At 34.8% G+C, this 20,577-nt stretch overlaps 1 protein-coding gene and 2 pseudogenes across 8 annotated transcripts in view; all 3 read left to right on the forward strand.

Annotated features, from left to right (window-relative positions):
* The window catches only part of MTDH (metadherin), a 117,048-nt gene extending 99,935 nt beyond the window's left edge, over positions 1 to 17,113 (forward strand). For 7 of the 8 annotated variants that reach the window (XM_077167284.1, XM_077167287.1, XM_077167285.1 and 4 more), the window contains 5 exons: positions 2,122 to 2,246; positions 5,538 to 5,645; positions 9,832 to 9,975; positions 13,233 to 13,389; positions 14,026 to 17,113. In XM_077167284.1, coding sequence (XP_077023399.1) covers positions 2,122 to 2,246; positions 5,538 to 5,645; positions 9,832 to 9,975; positions 13,233 to 13,389; positions 14,026 to 14,096 — 605 coding nt within the window. In that variant the 3' untranslated portion in view covers positions 14,097 to 17,113. The remainder of the gene's footprint in view (positions 1 to 2,121; positions 2,247 to 5,537; positions 5,646 to 9,831; positions 9,976 to 13,232; positions 13,390 to 14,025) is intronic. The other variant, XM_077167289.1, reaches the window with a different exon arrangement.
* On the forward strand, positions 2,715 to 2,888 carry LOC143689137 (U1 spliceosomal RNA; annotated as a pseudogene).
* A 2,262-nt stretch (positions 17,114 to 19,375) lies between the features above and the next one.
* Positions 19,376 to 20,105, forward strand: LOC143686850 (THAP domain-containing protein 1 pseudogene; annotated as a pseudogene).
* The last annotated feature ends 472 nt before the right edge of the window (positions 20,106 to 20,577 follow it).

Consider the following 20,577-nt stretch of genomic DNA (forward strand, 5'->3'; position numbering starts at 1 on the left):
GATGACTTCGAATCTGGCTTTCTAATGTAAATGTAATCAGTGCTAACAAAAACTGTAGCTGCCAGACGGGCCATGGTGGCTCAACAGGGAAAGTTCTCACCTGCCATGCCAGAGACCTGGATTCAGTTCCTGGTGCCTGCCCATGCAAAAAAAAAAAAAAAGATCTATAGCTGCCATCTGTTGAGCACTTACTACATTGCCATAACTATTTTACATGTATCTCATATAGTTGTATCAACAATCCCACTAAGTTAGTACATGGCACACTAGCCTAAAATTGTGGAATTGTAACCCATACCAAACTCTGAAATCTGTTGTAAAAGAAGAAACTTAACCAAAATTGCAGTTAATAAATGGTAGAGAAATATTCAGATTTAGATAAGCCCATTCTCTTAATCTCACTGTATAACAGTGATTGCACATACCTACTCATGGTTGCAGATTTCCCTTTTGTAGCACATTTCAATTTTGAATTAGTTGTTTAGTTTTTCCCAAACTAGACTCTAAATCCTTGCTTATCTTTCAACTTCTCCCTGTTCTCTACTGAATTGACCCTCATCTTTCTTTTTGAACAGCCCTCTCTGACAGTCTTTAACTGTGTACGTAATTATCTTTTCACTTAACTTTCTCTATCCCCAAATAGGCATGAGCTTCATGTGGGGAGGGATTATATCTTACTCAGTTTTCTATCTCTGACAGCTACCTAGCTTAAGTTCTAGCTCATAGTAAATACTTAAAAGGGTTGAATAGATGTAATTCTTGTGATTCTACTATTAAGGTATATCTATTATTAATGTATTTTCTACTTCATATAAATTTACAGTCATACTATATAAGCAATTTTGTATAAATATTTTTTCTGTGCACATTTCCCCAAGTCGTTACATACTTTTCCAAAGCATAAGACTTTAAAAACTTTATGAGGAGATATCAAAACATTTTCCCTTTAAAAAAAATTAGAGTCCACCTGGAAAAATAAGAATGACAAAAGAAAATAAAAGAGTTGTGTTGCAGAAAGATTTATCCTTCTAAATACTAAAATATTTACATAGTTTTATTATGTATGGCACCAACCTAGGAATAGAACAATGGAATAGAATAGAAATTCCAGTTACAGGCTGAAGTGTATATGAAAGAATTTTTTATATGATAAAAGTGACATTTAAACATTCGTGGTCAGTTTAGCAGAATTAGGTCAACTTGTTAACCATTTGGAAATAAAACCTAATCTTGTCATTTTAAACCAATGCAAATGAAACCTCACTGTAAGTAATTATTACAGGAGTGTATATGAGAGTACATGATATACATTGAGCAGGGAGGGAGAATTAACTTTGAGAGCTATTTATTGTGCTGGGGTAAAACCAAATGATGTTTTCTCTTTTAGAAGTAAGTCAATGATAACTTCCTAAAGGGAGTAGAACTCTGTGCCTCCTAGAGTGAAAGAAAGGGATTTATAAGTCTAGAATAAAAAGTCATTCTTGAGAATAGGGTGGATGATGTCCTGAAAGTAATTCAGATACTTTGGAATGATTGGATAAAAAGTAACATTGAATAATTTGGAAAATGTAAGAGTATATAACAGGTTAAGTTATAAGAAGGAAAAGGAAAAAAAGAATGTATACATATTCCTTCATGGCTTGGTGAATTTGAAGAAGAACTTAACCTTAAAAGTTTACAAGGAGAGGAAATGGTGGGGCTTGTAATTTTGGCACTGTTGTTAAAGATCGACAGTTCAGTATCCTAGATAATAAATTAATCACAAAATATTGAGATAACCAGGGCGAAAAATTGATGAGGCTCTAAACCAAGTTAAAGATTGATAGTGAAAAGAAAGCAAATTCATGAGATTTGTAACAAATCTAACAGAAGAATGGAAGTTTAACACAAAAGTTTTCTGGAGTTTCCTAGAATTTCCGTTTAAATCAACCATACAGTATGCCTGGTGGATGGTGAATAAAGATTTTTACCATCATTTTATGGTTTTCTGACCTTAAAATTTGCTTGGGAAAACAAATAGTTTAAAATTTTAGCTTAGTTAAACGTAGATTTAAATTTTCATTTTTTGTATTTTAGTTTATGACAGAGAAGTGATGGCTAATTCCCACTTATGAATTTTAGATGGTCTGTCTTCTGCTGATCCCAGCTCTGACTGGAATGCGCCAGCAGAAGAGTGGGGGAATTGGGTCGATGAAGAAAGGGCTTCACTTCTAAAGTCCCAGGAGCCAATTCCTGGTGATCAGAAGGTAAGAAAATGGATTGGTGGGTGTGTTTTAGAAAGGGATATATTTCTTAATTTTTAAGAAAAAATTCCTCTATCACGCAAGGGCATGGTATATTATATTCCTCTATCACGCAAGGGCGTGGTAATGCTTTTTGTGTTTCCTACCCTTAATCTTTGAAGCATATGGTTCATGATTTACCTTTTTTGATGCAGAGGACTTTCATCTTTTCCCATAGCTTTATTTCTCTGTGTACCCAACTGTCCAACTGTGTTAGAATTCTTTTTAGGAGATAGAGTGGGAATGGAATTGGAAATAGATATTAAGACTCTTAAAAATCGATGGTCTTTTATTTTTTTAAATCTAAAATAAATTTGCCAGAGTATCAACATTGTTAATTCTCAGGTAGTACACAGGTGTTTGTGATGTTCTCCATACTTTTACTATTTTGAAATTTGTGGAAGGAATACCTCCCCAAAAGAAAGGGAGGGGATACTTAACTGGCAGGGGAGATACCATGATCACGAAGGTGGTTTCCCCAGGGCGAGGTTTATCCATTGCACTCCAGATGTGCTGACCCCTACGATTTCCCCAAATGTGGGAAACTCGACTGCATAATTTGTGGTAGGAAAAAAAAAAGAAACTGAAGGAGGAAGGGGCTTTTTGTGACAGCCACAACGTTGTAATTCATAGCCTCATCTCTTTGAATTGAGTTAAAAGATGGTGTGGAATTGATTTCAAACTACTACTTATTAACAGAAATATAATGCTTTGCTATGGAAACTGACCGATTAGAGTCCTTGTGACCCAAGTATCCTTAGGATGCATCTATTCATATGTATTTTAATCTTTAGTTGCTGTGGAACTTTAGTGAAAACTTCTGTGGAAGTTTCTCCACAACTGGCAGCCAGTTTGGACAATCCCCCCAAACTACCAATAAATAATGTAATCCAAATATTTGTTTATGAGATCTCCAAAATCACCTGTGGTGCTTAGCAGAGAAACGGCAGTTACCCATATTGTCTCTTCCTATACTCTGGAAATCTAGGCTGTCATCTGTGCAAAATAAGCAAAAAGCACGTTCCATGAAAATGTTTCTTCACAGGGTTTATGGGAAGAAATCTCAGTAACAGTACTAATTCACTAGATATTTTTCTGTCACGCAGATTCTTTTCAGTGAATTTCTCTTGAAATTTTTTTAAATAAAACTTTATTTTTAAATAATTGTAGATTTACTAGCAGTTATAGGAAATAAGAGGTGTGCCCTGTACAGGACTTTACCTAACATTTATCCCAATGATAACTGTAGTACAGTCTCACAACCAAGATATTGGCATTGTTGCAATCAAGATACAGAGCATTTCCATTACCCTCATGCTACCTTTTTTATAGCCACACTACCTTCTCCCATTTCCACCCCTTCATAAACCCTGTCAATCAGTAATCTGTTTCCCTATTTCTATAATTTTGTCATTTCAAGGTCATTCTGTGAATGATTATAGTATATAATCTTTTGAGGTTGCTTTTTTTTCATTCACTAGTTAAACCATTAGTTCTGGAGATTTATCTGAATTGTATGTATCACTAGTTCATTCTTTTTAATTGCTGAGTTGTATTCCGTGGTCTGAATTTATTTATTGTTTTTCTGTTTGTTTTTTATAAATTCTTTTTTTTTTTTAATTTAACAACATACAAAAACAAACATTCTTACCATATGATTATTCCATTCTTGGTATAGAATCAATAACTCACAGTATCATCACATAGTTGTATAGTCATGACCATGATCATTTCTTAGAGCATTTGCATCAATTCAAAGAAGAAATAAAAAGAAAAAGGAAAAAAACCTCATATATATCATACCCCTTTCCCCTCCCTTTCATTGATTTGCTAGTATTTCCATCTACCCAATGTATTTTAGCCTTTGTTCCCCTATTTTTTTTTCTATATCCCTTATCACTCCCTTTTATTGATCACTAGCATTTCAGTCTACTAAATTTATTTTAAGTTTTGTTCCCCCTGTTATTTATTTTTAATCACTATGTTTTACTCATCTGTCCATACCATAGATACAAGGAGCATAAGACACAAGGTTTTGGGCCATGGTGGCTCAGCAGGCAGGAATGCTTGCCTGCGATGCCAGAGGACCCAGGTTCAATGTCCCAGTGCCTGCCCATGTAAAAAAAATTTTAAAAAAAGACACAAGGTTTTCACAGTCACACAGTCACATTGCAAAAGCTATTATCATTATACAATCATCTTCAAGAAACATGGCTACTGGAACACAGCTCTACGTTTTCAGGCAGTTCCCTCCAGCCTCTCCAATATACCTTAACTAAAAAGGTGATATCTATATAATGCGTAAGAATAACCTCTAGGATAACTTCTCAACTCTGTTTGAAATCTCTCAGCCATTGACACTTTATTTTGTTTCATCTCTCTCTCTTCCGCCTTTTGGTCAAGGGTCAAGAAGATTTTCTCAATCCCTTGATGCTGAATCCCATCTCATTCTAGGATTTCTGTCCCACATTGCCAGGAAGGTTTATATCCCTGGGAGTCATGTCCCATGTACAGAGGGAGAGGTCAGTGAGTTTGCTTATTGTGTTGACTGAGAGAGAGAGGTCACATCTGAGCAACAAGAGGTTCTCTAGTTTATTTACTGTTGAAGGACATCTGGATGGTTTCCAGTTTTTTGGCTAGTATTGTGGTAGGTATTTTTGTGAACATAAATTTATTTCTTTGGGATAAATGCTTAGGAGTACAAGTGCTGGGTCATACAGTAGAGACATATTCAGTTTTTTAAGAAACTGGCAAACCATTTTCCAGAGTGGCTATAATATACCATTTTACAAAAATATAAAAAAATAAATAAAATTTTTATTGTGTTACTATATATACCTTCTAACATTTTCCTCTTTAATAATTACATTCAGATATATATTTTAGTTCTTCAGTTGCATTCGCAATATTGTAAGTAGCTCTGCATTTAAACTCCAAAATAAAACAGAATAATTATCTACCCATTGAATTTTTGAAGCACTGGTGTTTTGTCCAGCTCTCTAGTTGATCTCGTAGTGAGTGATAAAAGACATAAGAAAAACTGATGTATCATGGACAGTAGGAGTATGAAGGTGCGTGAACTTTATTAATTTTTTAAGTAATTTTAGATCAGTTTTATTACTTGATACTAATTCTTATTTAAAATTTAGGGAATAAACACTGAACCTAAAGAATGGAATTTTTTCCTTATTATAGCTATCTGAATTATAAAATTTAATCTATAGATTAACTATAAAATTTTATATTTTACATCAGGTTTCGGATGAAGACAAGGAGAAAGGAGAGGGAACTCTTTCGAGTGGGAAATCTAAAAAGAAAAAAAAGAAAAAGAAGAAGCAAGGTGAAGATAACTCTCCTACACAGGTAAAATTATCAAAATCACAAGCATTAAGCACCTATTGCTAAAAATGTGAGAAGATAAGATGCAGATGCTTAGTAGAATATGTAGAGAATAGTACAAGACCTCAAATTTAATTGAAAGGGATTTTTTTAAAGACAATGTTCTAAAGAATTTATACATCATAATAAAAATGTCATTGTTCTGTTTTTATAAATAAAATTCTATATTGCTCAGATGCATTTTTTAACTACATGAAATGGTTAAAATGGAAAAGGAGGTACAGTATTCACACATACAGAAATTCCCTTTGAGTAAATGAAAGGTAACAACATTTAGCACAGTTATATATTTTTTTTCACTTTTTTATTGTATAATATACAAAGCAAAGAAATAAAACAATAGTTTTCAAAACTCTTCAACAAATGTTACAGGACAGATCCCAGAGTTTGTCATGGGCTGCCATACCATCATCTCAGATTTTTCCTTCTAGCTGCTCCAGAACATAAGAGGCTAGAAGGAATAAATATTTTTTCATCATCACAATTGACTTGTATGTGTATGTGTGTGAAAAATAACATATATACAGCAAAGCCATAAATTTCAAAGCACAGCGCAACAGTCGTAGAACAGAATTCAGAGTTTGGTATGGGTTACAATTCCATAATTTTAGGTTTTTACTTCTCACTGCTCTAAGATACTGGAGACTAAAAGAACTATCAGTATAATGATTCAGCAATGATACTTCTCTCCATAACTCCACCATCACCTTTGATCTTTCTCCCACTCTGTAGTGGTATTTGGGCCATATCCATTCTAACTTTTTCATATTGGAAGGAGCTGTCAGTAATATGGTGAGGGGGACAACCAAATCAACAGGCTGAGCCCTCGATCTTGGGGTTTGTCCCTATGAAACTTAACTCTGAAAGGATAGGCTAAGCCTACTTAAAATTAGGCCTAAGAGTCACCCCCAGAGAACTTCTTTTGTTTCTCAGATGTGGCCTCTCTCTCTCTCTCTCTAAGCCAACACAGCAAGCAAACTCACTGCCCTCCCCTTCCATGTGGGACATGACTCCCAGGGGTGTAAACCTCCCCAGCATTGTGGGACAGAAATCCTGGGATGAGCTGGGACTCGACATCAAGGGATTGAGAAGACCTCGACCAAAAGGGAAAGAGAGAAATGAGACAAAATAAAGTGTCAGTGGCTGAGAAATTTCCGTCAAGAGGTTATCCTGGAGGTTATTCTTATGCAATAAATAGCTAGCCCCTTTTTAGTTCATGGTGCATTGGAGTGGCTAGAGGGAGGTGCCTGAACTGTAGAGCTGTGTTCCAGTAGCCATGTTTCTTGAAGATGATTGTATAATGACACAGTGTGTGATTGTGAAACCTTGTATCTGATGCTCCTTTTATCTAGGGTATGGATAGATGAGTAATAAATATGCATTGAAAAAAATAAAAAAGGGGAACAAAGGTTAAAATAAATTGAATAGATTGAAATACTAGTGGTCAATGAGAGGGAGGGGTAAGGGGTATGGTATGTATGAGTTTTTTCATTTTTCTTTTGCTGGAGAGATGCAAATGTTAAAAATAGTTATCATGGTGATGAATGCACAACTATGTGATGATATTATGAGCCCTTGATTGTACACCATGTATAGAATGTTTGTATGTCAAGATGTTTGTTAAAGTTTGACAATAAAAATATTTATTAAAAATAATAATTAATACGGGGTAGGAAAATGGAACTAACTGATGTTCTGGAAAGGCTGGCCCCTCTAAGTTTCAGGACTTATCTGGTCCAAGGACAATATGGAGAATGTAGTTTCTGGAAAGTTGCCCTAGTGCATGGGACCTTTGTAGAATCTTATATATTGCCCTAGTTGTTCTTTAGGATTGGGTGGAATAGTTTTTGTTGGGGTTTAGCAAGTTATGATAGGTAGCAATATCTAACTGAAGCTTATGTAAGAGTGACCTCCAGAGTATCCTCTCAACTCTATTTGAACTCTCTCAGCCACTGATACTTTATTAATTACACTTTTCCCCTTTTGGTCAGGATGGCATTGTTGCTTCCATGGTGCCAAGGCCAGACTCATCCCTGAGAGTCATATCCCACCTTGCCAAGGAGACTTTCACCCTCACTTAGCACTATTTTTAAAACCATATGCATAGAGGTGGTCTTTCACTTGACTCTGTTTTGTGTTACTAAACTTAATGAAAACCTTCATATTCTTTATTATATAACCATGTCACTAATTTGTTTTCATTCTTTCAAATGTAGGCGGTAGGGAGCCAAAATCTCTAGAGGGGTTACCTAAATGCTAATTTTCCTTCCTGCTATTCTTCTTGGAAAAAGTTTTTGCATTACTTCTTAAGGAATATGTATTCAGTTCTTTTTTGATGTAGACGGCATAACCTGACAGCATAACCTTTCATAAATGAAGATGATAAATGTCAAGTGTCAATAATTTTTTTCGGTAGTAATAATGGATGATCATTAAGGTTAACTTGGCTGAAATCAAAATAGATATGAGAAACTAAATCTCTGTAATAAATGTGCCTTTCTTGTTAGCTAGAGCAAGCTGATAAGTGTTGGTGGCAGCTGTCTTTTGTTGAATAAGACTATCTGAAATCCATTTTAGCCAAGCTTTTCTTGGATTTCTGTGGCTTGAAATATGATCTTTACTAATACTGCTTTTCTGGATTGTGGGTTTATTGAGTTGCTTTTAAGATAAATTTTGTAGGCTACGTTTGCTCTGAAATTTTCAACTTATTGGCAAAGATTAACATGAAAAGTTCCTTTGGTATTCTGGTAGTCCTTTAAAAAAGGTTTCATCTGTCTTAAAAAATATTTATAGTAGATAAGTGCACAAGCTTTAGAGTCAGACCTATATTCAAATTCCAATTCTGCCATTTACTATTTGTTTTTGTTTTTTACCTTAAACAGGTTACTTAACTGCATAGGTTGCTTTGAGAATTAAATGAGATATCTATACAATTCTGCACAGAATAGCATGCAGTATCCTAACCATAAATGCTTGTGGTTTGCCACATTTGGAATTTGTTCGTTTTTTAGTAAAGTCCTTTTTGGGTTTTGGTGTATAGCTGGTAGGGTTCTTTGCTATTAGAGTTCAGCTTAGGATATAAATAAACTGATACTTTCTGACTATACTGATTGCAAATCTTACATAGCATACTTCCAAAGCCCTGGGAATTACTTGTTCCACTTAAATTCATAGCAAAATTTTTAATCACTATCTAAGCTCATTAACATCATGAACAAATTTCATTAAAGTATTGGAAGGAATTTTTTTTTTTTTTTTTTTTTTTTTTGGCATGGGCAGGCTCCAGGAATTGAACCTGGGTCTCTGGCATGGCAGGTGAGAATTCTGCCAGCGTCCACCATTGCCTGCCCTGGAAGGAAATTTTTAAGATCATCTTAGCCAGTTGTTTAAAAGAACAATGATTTATATGTATGGATTTGGTAAAGAACAGTACAAGTCACGATAAGTCTATTAAATCTTTTCTAGTTTATATTTATTTCCCATATCTAAAGTTGAAACTTTAAAGTCTAAAGGACTGGGAATAGAAATGTTAACACTTGAATAGAACCTTAGAAATTATCTGGGCAATTTTGTTTTATACTTGGGGAGACTGAAGCTCAGGGAAACTTAAGTGATTTTGTCCCTTGTATTTATATAGCTAGCATGACCAAAATTGGAATTCCCTGCCATTGCTCCTTCTACTATGTCAGCTTAATTTATCTAGAAAATTCAGTTTTATAAGCATTTCATTCCTTGGAGAAGTCATTAAGTGAAATACTATTTTTAAATTTTAAACTATCAACTAGTTCACTGTGTACATTTTTCTTAATAGAAGAGATACTAGTTTAATTTATTCTGTTTGAGTTGGTTTAGTAAATTAGAAAGGTTCCCATTTTCATGTGTGTGTGTGTGTGTGTGTGTGTGTGTGTTTCAATTTACAGTTGGTTTAAATCCCCAGGGAATGCAGGGGTGATATATATACAAACATATATATGAATTATAAATCTTCAAATAATTATTTTTATATACTCCTTTAAGCTGTTTAGACAGTTTCTGAAATACAATTATTTTCATGGGATATTTTCTGGGCACTAGTGAAACAAGCCAAACAGGTTTTCCTTTGTACAGAATGAGTGATTTATATCATCTAACAAAGTACTTTTCTCTGTAGGACACGGAAGAATTGGAAAAAGAGATTAGAGTAGAGCTTCCAGTGAATACCTCTAATAAAGTCCGTCCAAAACAGGAAAAAACTTTTTCTTTGAAGACCATAAGTACTAGTGATCCAGCTGAAATACTCATTAAAAATAACCAGGTAATTTTTTTTATATTTAAGAAATAAAATGTTCCTAGATTGTAAGCTCTTACAGCAGTCCATATTTATTCAGGGAGTGTACATGTTAATTCTAAATTCTCAGATACTGAGCTGTTTGTATACATTGTCTTTCCCAGAAACTTCGAGTATTTATGTGACACCTGAGTCTCAGAGTTAGAGCTCTAAAGTTATAAAAGTCAGCAGTACCCCAACTGTTTAAAAAGTTGTAAAGGTAATCAGACAGCAAGTAGAGAGAGGAGTGAAACTAATCTGGATAGAACTAAGGTATATCAGAAAACTGGATAAAGGATGATATCATCCATATTTTAAAACTTCAATTTCTGTGTGAGACTAAGAAGGGAGAAATGTTTACTTGGTGCAAAATTTATATTTTGACTAGTGCATTTCCTGATTTAACTTGTATGGTCAGTTTAATTAAGCACCATAAGTACATGGAATCTTGAATATGGCATGAGATTTTGTTGGTTTATTCAGGTTAGTGTGATGCCCCAGTAAATCCCAGAGTGATTGGAAGGTGAATAAAGAAGTATTTGCAAAGTCCTCTTGGGAGAATGGGGAGAAAGGAGGAAATATTGAACTTCCCCATTTGGAGAATTTCTGATATTCTTGCAAGCAGTGGGGACAACCAGTTCAATAGGCTGAGCCCTCAGTCTTGGGGTTCACCCCTATGAAACTTATTCCTGCAAAGATTAGGCTAAGCCTACGTAAAATTATGCCTAAGAGTCACCCCCCAGAGAACCTATTTTGTTGCTCACATGTGGACTTTCTGTGTTTAAGCCGACACTATAAGTGAACTCATTGCCCTCCCCCCACTACATGGGACATGACTCCCAGAGATGTAAATCTCTCCCCGGCGGTGTGGGTCAGAAATCTGGGATGAGCCAGGACCTAGCATCAGGGGATTTAGAAGACCTTCTCAATCATGAAGGGAAAGAGAGAAATGAAACAAAGTGTCAGTGGCTGAGAGCTTTCAAACAGAATCAAGAGGTTATTCTAAAGGTTATTCTTAAACATTATATAGATATCCTCTTTTTAGTTTATGATATATTGGAGTGGCTAGAGGGGAGTACCTAAAACTGCAGAGCTGTTTCAGTAGCCATGTTTCTTGAAGATGATTGTATAATGACACAGCTTTTACAATGTGACTATGTGATTGTGAAAACTTTGTATCTGATACTCTTGTTATCTAGGGTATGGACAGATGAGTAAAAAATATGGATAAAAAATAAATAATGGGGGGAAAAAGGTTAAAATAAGATAAAAAGTGTTGACAGCTAGAGAATTGTATCATAATTAATGTTTTATATAACCACTATGCTAAGCATTTTAAATACACTAATTCTCACAACAACCTCAAGAGAAAGGTAAGATAATTATGAAAATAAAGCTAGAGAAGTTGAATAACTTGCCCCAAGTCACAGAACTGTTAATGGCAAAACCAGAGGCCACCATACTATATTATCTCCTATTAAATGTCGAGTCATACAAAGGGATAGATGGCTTAGAAAAAAATGATTGGTCACATTTTCCCCAAAGCATGCATATGATACAACTATAGTTCACCCTCTAACAATGTTTAAAACTTGGTGGCAGGTTCTCGAATTGTGTGCCTTATATAGAAAATATTGGTGTATGAGATGACATACATACCATGGTTGTCTTCAAAATCTGATTTCTCATTGGGCACATTGAAATATTTTAAATTATACTTGAGTTGCATGGTTTATCTATTAACTCGTTCAAAAAAATTTATTGCAAACCTACATGCCACATGCTGATTAAGGTGCTGGAGATACAGCAGAGAACCAAAAAAAACAAACAAAACCCATGCCCTTTTAGAGCTTACATCCTTAAACAGCTTGAGATAAGAAACTGAGTTCATCTCCAGTTGGGAAAAATAGTCTGTAGCAGTCTTGTTAGTAAAACAAAATCGTAACCATATTTCCTATTTGAATTTGTTGCTTTTTAAAAATTCTCTGAGAGTGTTTTGATATAAAAGGATGCAATCTCAGTGTCTGTGTAGGTTTAATAGTAGAACTACAAAAGTTCATTTGACTTCGTGATGTTTTATGTAAGTCATTTTCAGAAACTATCGCATAAAGCATATTTTGAGCCTTTTTCTATTATTTAAAATAGATTAGTGAGATGTAGAACAGAGGGAAAAAGGAGATTAAAAATGAATAGTAAAACTCAGGGTTATGAAATAAATACGGGCACCATTAAGAAAGAGAAACAGAAATACAGTTCCAGATACCTTACCTAGGCAGAAGGATGCCTAGTAGTTACCTGAGATCACACATCTTCCTTCTCTTATTTCCTTTCCCATTGTGCTTTCAATCCTAAATCTGGCCCATGGTTAAAGGACTTCATGGAACCTGGAAAAATAAGGGGAAAGGAAATATGTATCCATGTTTATATGTTCAGAATGTAATGATCACAGGTAAAGCTCTATAGGGTGAAATGATTGCCTACTCAGCTGTTACAGCCTCAAAGCACTCCAAATATTGGATGTTTTTCCCTTAACCTGGCCCTGATCATTCATTAGCAGTAATGAATGCCTCACTGAGACAAATCAGTTTACTTCCTTCCTGTTCCCAGGTTTGGAAGGAGAAACAAGGCTCAAGAATCCATTTTTACTTCCATACTGAAGGTCTGGACCCAAGTTTTATTAATAGAATAGATAGCTCTAGTCTTTTGTGTAGACTTTATCTTTTCCCTTGAGTAGGAAACTAAAGCTATTGCTGCTGCTATTTGAGACATATCCTCAATGCCCATCCCTGCCTCTTGGGAAGGAGAAAAGGGGGCATCACCTATTGGTAGTCAAAAATTAGCTGTTTTCTCTTTGTCTTTCACATGTAAAAGTTTTGAGAAGTTTGAAGTTGGTAGGAGATGTACAGAACCATTGAATCACTAATACATAAACAGTTGTGCTCTTTCTAATGAAAAAGAGAAATGAAAAATTTGATGAAATAGAAAGAATTATTGACTTCTATTTAAGAGTCCATAGACATTTTATAATTTTATACCCTCACCCATTTTATCTGTTTTTGAATACTATGGTAAAGCTATATTTGGTTATATCAGTAGAGGGCAGACATGAGTTGTAGTGCTTCTGCTTGACAAGTTACTTGGAAACCATCTTAGTATTTACTTCCTACTAAAACACTTCTTAATATATGATGTTTAATTTTATTTGAATTTTTTTCAACAACTAAGATTATTTTATTCCAAAATAGCCTATCAAGACTCTTCCATCCGCTGTGTCTAATGAGCCATCTGTAATTTCATCAAAAAGTGATTCTGATAAGAGCCCTTCCCAAGTGCCACCAATGGTACAAGAGACAGATAAATCCAAGTCTAATATTAAGCAAAATAGTGTGCCTCCTTCACAGAGTGAGTGATCTTCATTTTTTGGTTCTTTTGTGTGTTTTCTGTACTATTCACATTTTTCTTGTGTATTAAGATTCTAATTTTATAAGTCTAATGCATTGATATATCAGTTCTTCCTTTCTATGCTATGCCAAGGCTAGATTATTTGGAATCGTGGGGACCAAGGAGCTGAAATGATTAAAAGAAAGAGTATGTAGCCAAGGATATAGAGAAGGACTTCATACCTGCTTATCTGATTGGTCCCCTTCCCTTTTTTGTGCATATGTTCTTGAGGCTGCAGATTATTCTGTGCTTTTTTTCTCTTTGTCTCTCTTTAGCTACCTTTAGTATCCATTTCACCCATTTTCATGTCTGTTGTTAGGTTGAGCCATGTTAAATGGCGGTTTTTCTAGGTCAAAACTGGCTGTATATTAACAGTTCCATATGATAAAACCGAGTGATATGTTGGTATTGAAAGAAAAGACGGAAGGCAGATATAAGATAACTTAAAAACATGTTTCTAGGACCTGAAAACTTGAACATAAAATGTGAGGCACTGTTGGTGAATTTGAAACCAATCCATTGTTATTGGTTTTAAATTATTGAGAAGCAACTGTACTTACTATCCTCCTAACTTTTCTCTGTTTTTCTTTTCTAAAGCCAAGTCTGAAACTAGCTGGGAATCTCCCAAACAAATAAAAAAGAAGAAAAAAGCCAGACGGGAAACGTGAATATATTTTTCCTGAGTTGGACATGTGTTTGCAAACACTGTCTTGAAGATTATGCTGTTTATGCAATAATTTGTGAACATGTACAGAGTTTTATATAAATTGCAACCAATTTTTAAAACAAAACTGTGAACACAACCACCATAAAAATGGAATCAAAGGAAAGTTAATTTATGAAATTAAAAAGTCAGCAGAATATACTCTAGTGCTGGAAGACACTTGGGAAAGTCAATTTAACAAGAACGATCTTAATTTAAGAATATTACCCTGGTTTTACAACAGTGCCCTGTTTACAACAGATTGTGCCCTATCTCATCTGCAACTTGAGGAATAAAGGATTCTGATTAGAAGAAGGGTTGCCTACAAATTAGTAGGTACTTCTTGGATCTTATGCACAGAACTTGTACCATTTAAATCTGTTTTATGCTTAAATCAAAGTGCTTTGATCAAATGCATAATCTGCCATATATTTACATATTTGTTGGTAGCAGTTTGTATTAAAAGAATCACAAGTGCAAATAAAAAGTCATTTATCATTTGTTTAACTAAATTGTCATGGTTTAGTTTACAGTTTATAAAAGTTCTTAATTAAAACATTGAAGATGCAGTTGACACTTATGGCTTATGAAGTTATTTTGATAGTCTTACATTACTTGAATTGTTCAAAGTACAGTTTATTTTAAATTAAGAAAAGTATGTATTTGTTTTATACTTCTAAGGTTCAGACTCACAATGCTCTTGTTTATAATTTGAAAACTTTTAGGCAAAATCAACTTACGTCTTCTTTCCCTAGTAATTACTGTTTTTCAGTGTCAACTCTTCTTAGTTACTTTTAATTTTTTTACTATAAAAATAAACTCATTCACAAACTAGTTATACAGACAGAACTTTGAGAATTTGATGGAAAACAAAAAACTAGCATCAGACAGCTTTAATTGACATTGTCAAGACCTCCAGTTATCAGGAATACATTTTTTTACTGCCTTAACCTGTAGTGTGTAGAAAATGCATCAATTTCTTGAAGGGAATTAGTGTTTTTATAAGAATTTTCATATAATTATTGCAGTCATGGTCAAATAAGGAACATTTCCTGCTTGAAATTGTTTTGATTAAAATGATGTGTGAGATGTTTCACCATTTTCAGGCACTGTGTAATTCTATCGTAATAAACTGGCAGGTATCTTTGCAACTATAAATAGTGCATGCTCAGCCATGTACACTGTAAATAGCCTTTACCAAACGTGTTTGACAAGGACCATAATTAACATCACTTAGTGAATTGTGATAAAAAAAAAGCCATGATTTATTTGATGTGATTGGCTTAATTGTTTTTATGTGGCGCCAAGAATGAACCTGTTTAACAGCTGTAACCAATGGTACTGATATCATCCAATGTTGTCTTTATTATATTTGATTGTGGTTTGATAGTATTGTCAGACTAGGAAAGCTAAAGAAACAAAATGGTTTTAGTTTTGCTGAAGACTGGCCTTATTAATGACAGCTTTCCTAACAAGCATTTATTAACTTTTATACAGGTGTTAACATCTGTTTCAGGAACATGGCAGTATGTTTACATGTCAGAAGTTTTGTTTAATTCAATGATATTTCTAAGTTGATTTGTTTAAATAAATTCAGCAAATGGATAGCATTGTTTTATTTGCTTCTATAAGGGGGTAATAATAGCTAAAGTGCCAGGAGTGGATTTCTTCAAATGACTTTTATTCTGTTAGCTATTTTATATAGGTATTTCCTAAGTAGAACCAAGGATTCATGAGTTTGCCAGCACTTTGTAAAGTATCACAAAGGCATAATTGATAGGGAATCTGTGTGATTTTGGAATGTGCCAAAAGGTCTATGCTTAAAAAATCTAATTGAACTCTCTCAACTCTACCTCTACCATTTCTTTATCTTAGAATTCTGTTGGCTATGGCAAATACCAGACTTTCCTTATTTCTCTGGTTTACTATTTCTCCTTTCAGTCACCTACAACAGGTGTTAGAAACACCACGGTTTGAGGAGAGATGTATTGTGGAGATGGAGAAATACATTGCTAAATTGGGGTGGATTCAGTATGGAGATTCCTCCATCCATTCCCTCTGGCTCAAGAGCTAGGGTGTTGATTTTGTGTTTTAAGGGATAGCAGCTATCGAGTGATAAGATTGAGTTCCTTCTCTTTTACATGGATGAGGTGCAAACTCTCTTGCTCAATAAAGTATAATTGTTCAATGCTCTTTACCATTCCATAAGATCTTTTTTGTGAAATCAAAGCAGTTTCTGGCATCTGAACAGAACTAATTTTCAGTCATCACCTCAGGGCACTAAAATCAAGGTAGTGATTCAGAGAGGAGAGGGGGGCTTTTGTGCCTTAGTGGCTATATAGATGCTTTGTGAACTTTAAAAAGGGAAATAACTGACACCTTCAGACTTTGTCTGCCCTGGAGGGATTCTTGTTCCTATTAGAAAACAAAGCTTCCTACAGAAACCACTCAGAAGTCTCCCTAAGCCTGGTCTGTCTCCACATACGAATGGAAAAATCCTTCCCTTTCCTGGAGCCAAGAGTAATGGCGTAGGGTTTCCCAGACTGGAATCCTACCTACCTATACCCTGTATTGAGCCAAACAACAGTTGAGAGAGTCCAAAAAAAAAGTATTGAAATAAAGTGTCATTAATGTAATTTACCATGTTTACTTTGTGCATGAATTGTATTGGGGGGAGGGTTAGAAATAATTCATCTGAATTTAATGGTATTATTTCATAGCCTAATCTGGTTTGTAGTGGGGTCAAAGATACTGCAGGGCAATATTTAACTACAGAGCTTAATTCTTAATTTAAAAAATAAGTCCTCTATAAATATACTGTGAAATATCTTTCAAAACATAGAATTTAGGTTTAAGATGTCTTATATTTTCCTGTAAACTTATTGCACAACTGGAACTACTTTCCAAAACTTAGGGAATGCAAATATGTTCTTTGTAAAATGCTTTCAGTATTGTAAATAAAACAAACCATTTTTGTTTAAATTGCTTATTACAGTTCTCTTATGGGAAAGGACTTGGTTATTTTGCATCCTAAACTAGTCTAATGACGATTACTTTTTAATGGGTTTTTTTTTCTAAAACTATAGGTGCACCTGCAGGCTTTATCTCTGGGAAATCAAATCTTTGGAGTTGAACCCCTCTTAAAATGTCCCTTTTTGTGACACACAAGTGCCCAAAATCTCCATCTTTGCCTTATGTCATTTTAGCAGTACCTGTCATTTGCTACTAGCTGCAATCTATCATTTGTATGTAAAGTAACCTCATAGGTTAAGGAAGTTAGACACTAATTGAGGTTGTGTTTTCAGATTTACTTTAGCTAGTCCCTAAACAATGGTGATTTAAACAAGATAGAAGTTTCTCTTGTATGTAAAAGTCTAGAATGCAATCCAGGGCTAATATTACACGGCAGGGTCAGAGATCCAGGTTCTTTCCATCTTCTCCCCATTCTCAACATTTGACTTTCATGTCACTGTTGAAGATGACTGCCCTATTTCTAAACTTCCTGTGAGCATTTCAGTCAGCTGGGAAAAAAGGGCTGTCCCTTTTCTTTAAGAACAATCCTAGAGGTTACATATCACATAGATTTGCATTACACTGACCCAAACTTAGTCACTTGGTCCCACTAACTACAAAGGGAGATGGGAAATAATCATGTTTATTCTAGGTCATCTTGGGCCAAATTAACTTTTGGGAATTTTATTACTGAGGAAGGAGAAGAGATTGGATATTGGGCACAGCTGTCACAGGATTGGCTTAAAACTTAAGGCTTAAAATCCTGCACCAAAGCATCATTTTTAGGGTTAGGTTTACCTTTTCCAACTGAGCAAAAAGTCTTTTGGATGGTACTCAGAGTAGCAGCCAATAATGCCCCAACTCCTATATAATAGGAAAGAATTTCTGCACTCAGTGATTCTCAACTTTAGATTCTAGACACAAGCTGAGAGAAACCTGGTGGCCTGCTGTCATACCTACATGACAAAAACAGATTTTTACAAGTTTTTAAAGAATCATGTATAAAGTAATCTTTTAAAAAAATTATGAAGGCATTTTTCCTATTCCACTCTTTCTGAATAGCTTAGCGGGACAATGGTTTCTAACTCAAGCATCAAGATATTTGAGGTGTATTCTAAGATATTTGCTAAACTGGTAATAGTTAGGTTTGTGAATAAGTCAATTGGAAAGAAAACCAGATTTAACTCGTCCCAATGCTAACAGCATCCTTATTTTATGTATTTAAATGTGCTTTCCTTCTTTATTTGTTGTATCAAGGCGTTCAGAATGAATATGTGTAAAGTACGTACGTTATAAATGTTATCAAATGAACACCTCTGAAAACATTCTGCTTAGGGACATCACCAACAGGGGGACATATGGTGGCAAACTTGACTTTTGTTCTTTAGTAACAGCATAAAGGGAAAAAGTATATGGATGAAGATGGCTGACCTCAAATGTCCTAACTTGATACAAGTCCTTTTTGGTGACAGAACTGGCTTAGGGTCCCAAGTAAATAGCTTTAGATGCTAAGAAACATTTTCTGACAAACACAAAGGTTTGATAACAGCAAGAGCTGTTAGTAACCTACGATGGTGGGAATGTGAAAGATTTCTTTCTCTTCTAATATACTGTTAAGCTTCATAATAATTAAAGATATTGTGGGTTTATCTAGAAAAGTTGGAGCTATTACCATTACTAATCAAGATTGAAGTGACTAATGAAAAAAATAGGACAAAAGCTGCCATAGCAATGGAATAAGGAAAGGGGGCATCCAAATGCTAGAAATTTGGGGGGCCTTTGTTATTAGCATATAGAATCCAGCAATGTATTAAAAAGTAAAACACCATGATTAAGGATACTACAAGTGTGGGTAAGTGTCAGGAAATCTATTAAAATATTTCATGAAATTTAAGCACAAAAAGTAGATAATCATGACACTATGCTGAAGAGGTATTAAATGAAATTCAATAGCCATTCCTAGTTTAGATTTTTTTTTTAACTTAAAAGAGGTGATACCAAGTAATTAAAACCAGAGCCAAGCAAGTTTACCTGCTAGTCTATATTATCCTGGAGTACTTAGTGATAAGACAAGAGAGGCCATCCAGAGGTGTTAGTCATACCCGCCGGAGGCTGCCATCACTGTTAACTAGGCTGCAGCTACTGAGGAACAAGGAGGTCAAAGCCGAGTGCAGCGACATTGGTAGTAGGTAGTAGCTTCACCTGTCTGCCATGGCGGCAAAAGTGAAGTGACTGAGGACCAGAGGGATCGTGCAGCCATGTTCCGTCTCTAGTTGCCAGAATCAGTGTGAAAAGGATAGGCCCGTTTCTTTCCACAAGCTTCCTCTTACTCAACCCAGTCTTTGTAAAAAATGGGAAGTAGCTATGAGAAGAAAAAAACTGAAATCCACCAAGTATAGCAGTATTTGCTCAGAGCACTTGACTCCAAACTGCTTTAAGTGGAATGCAACAAGTTACTGAAAGAATGCTGTACCAGGGTATTTCTTTGTACTGAACCACATAGCAAGAAGGAAGATCTTCTGGAGCCACAAGAACAGTTTCCCCCAGGTCCTCTAGCACCTCTCGTTTCCCAGGTGAATGTTGCTATTAGATCACTAATGCCTCCTTTCCAGTCCCCTGAAAATCTGTTTCCGGTGACCCCAGCTATAGAATGGAGGATACCATGCACGAAAGAGGGGATTCATTGGGTAGAACAAGGTGAAAAACGCAGAAAGAAACTTCAAGACTGTGCAGCGATGTAGAAGACAAAAATAACAGCTTGAAAAATTAAAGGAGGTTGTACACTTCCGGAAAGAGAAAGATGACATGTCAGAGAAAGGTTTTGTGATTCTACCGAACGACTATTTTGAAACAGTTGAAGTACCAGCATAAAATAAAGTGTATATTGACTTCTAATGGGGCAATACTACATACTCTTGTCTAGCCTATATAGGAGTTCCATTTGAAAAAGTAAACACTTCATTACTTGCATAAAAACAATTCAGAGTATTTTTTTTAAATAGATATATACTGTAAAATTATTTTATTGTAATTTCAAGGTTTTTACAATTGAACAAAATATTTTTAAAGTTATAAACCAACCTCAGAGCTCCAGCATAAGTTGGTTTTGAGATTGAGTATATTTGTTTTTTAATTTGCATGTTTATAGAAATAATGTAAAAATTAAAGAGAATAAGAACAATACAGTAAGAATGACAAGTTTAAAATGTAATATTAATACATTATAATGAAAGGACTAGTTATATTTTAAATCAAAAGTATGGGTCAGGTCATGGGACATAACTTCTCAGAATATATATATTCACACACATTTTTAAAGTAAGAAGTTTCATTTATCCCTCTGAATCACTTGTCAAGGATAAATTGTCATGTCAATACTTAGAGGGAAAATTTTAATTATCTTTAGAGCAGAAAATGAAAAGTCCATACCTAAT

Source organism: Tamandua tetradactyla, chromosome 6 (assembly GCF_023851605.1).
Source record: "Tamandua tetradactyla isolate mTamTet1 chromosome 6, mTamTet1.pri, whole genome shotgun sequence".
NCBI classification, from domain to species: domain Eukaryota; kingdom Metazoa; phylum Chordata; class Mammalia; order Pilosa; family Myrmecophagidae; genus Tamandua; species Tamandua tetradactyla.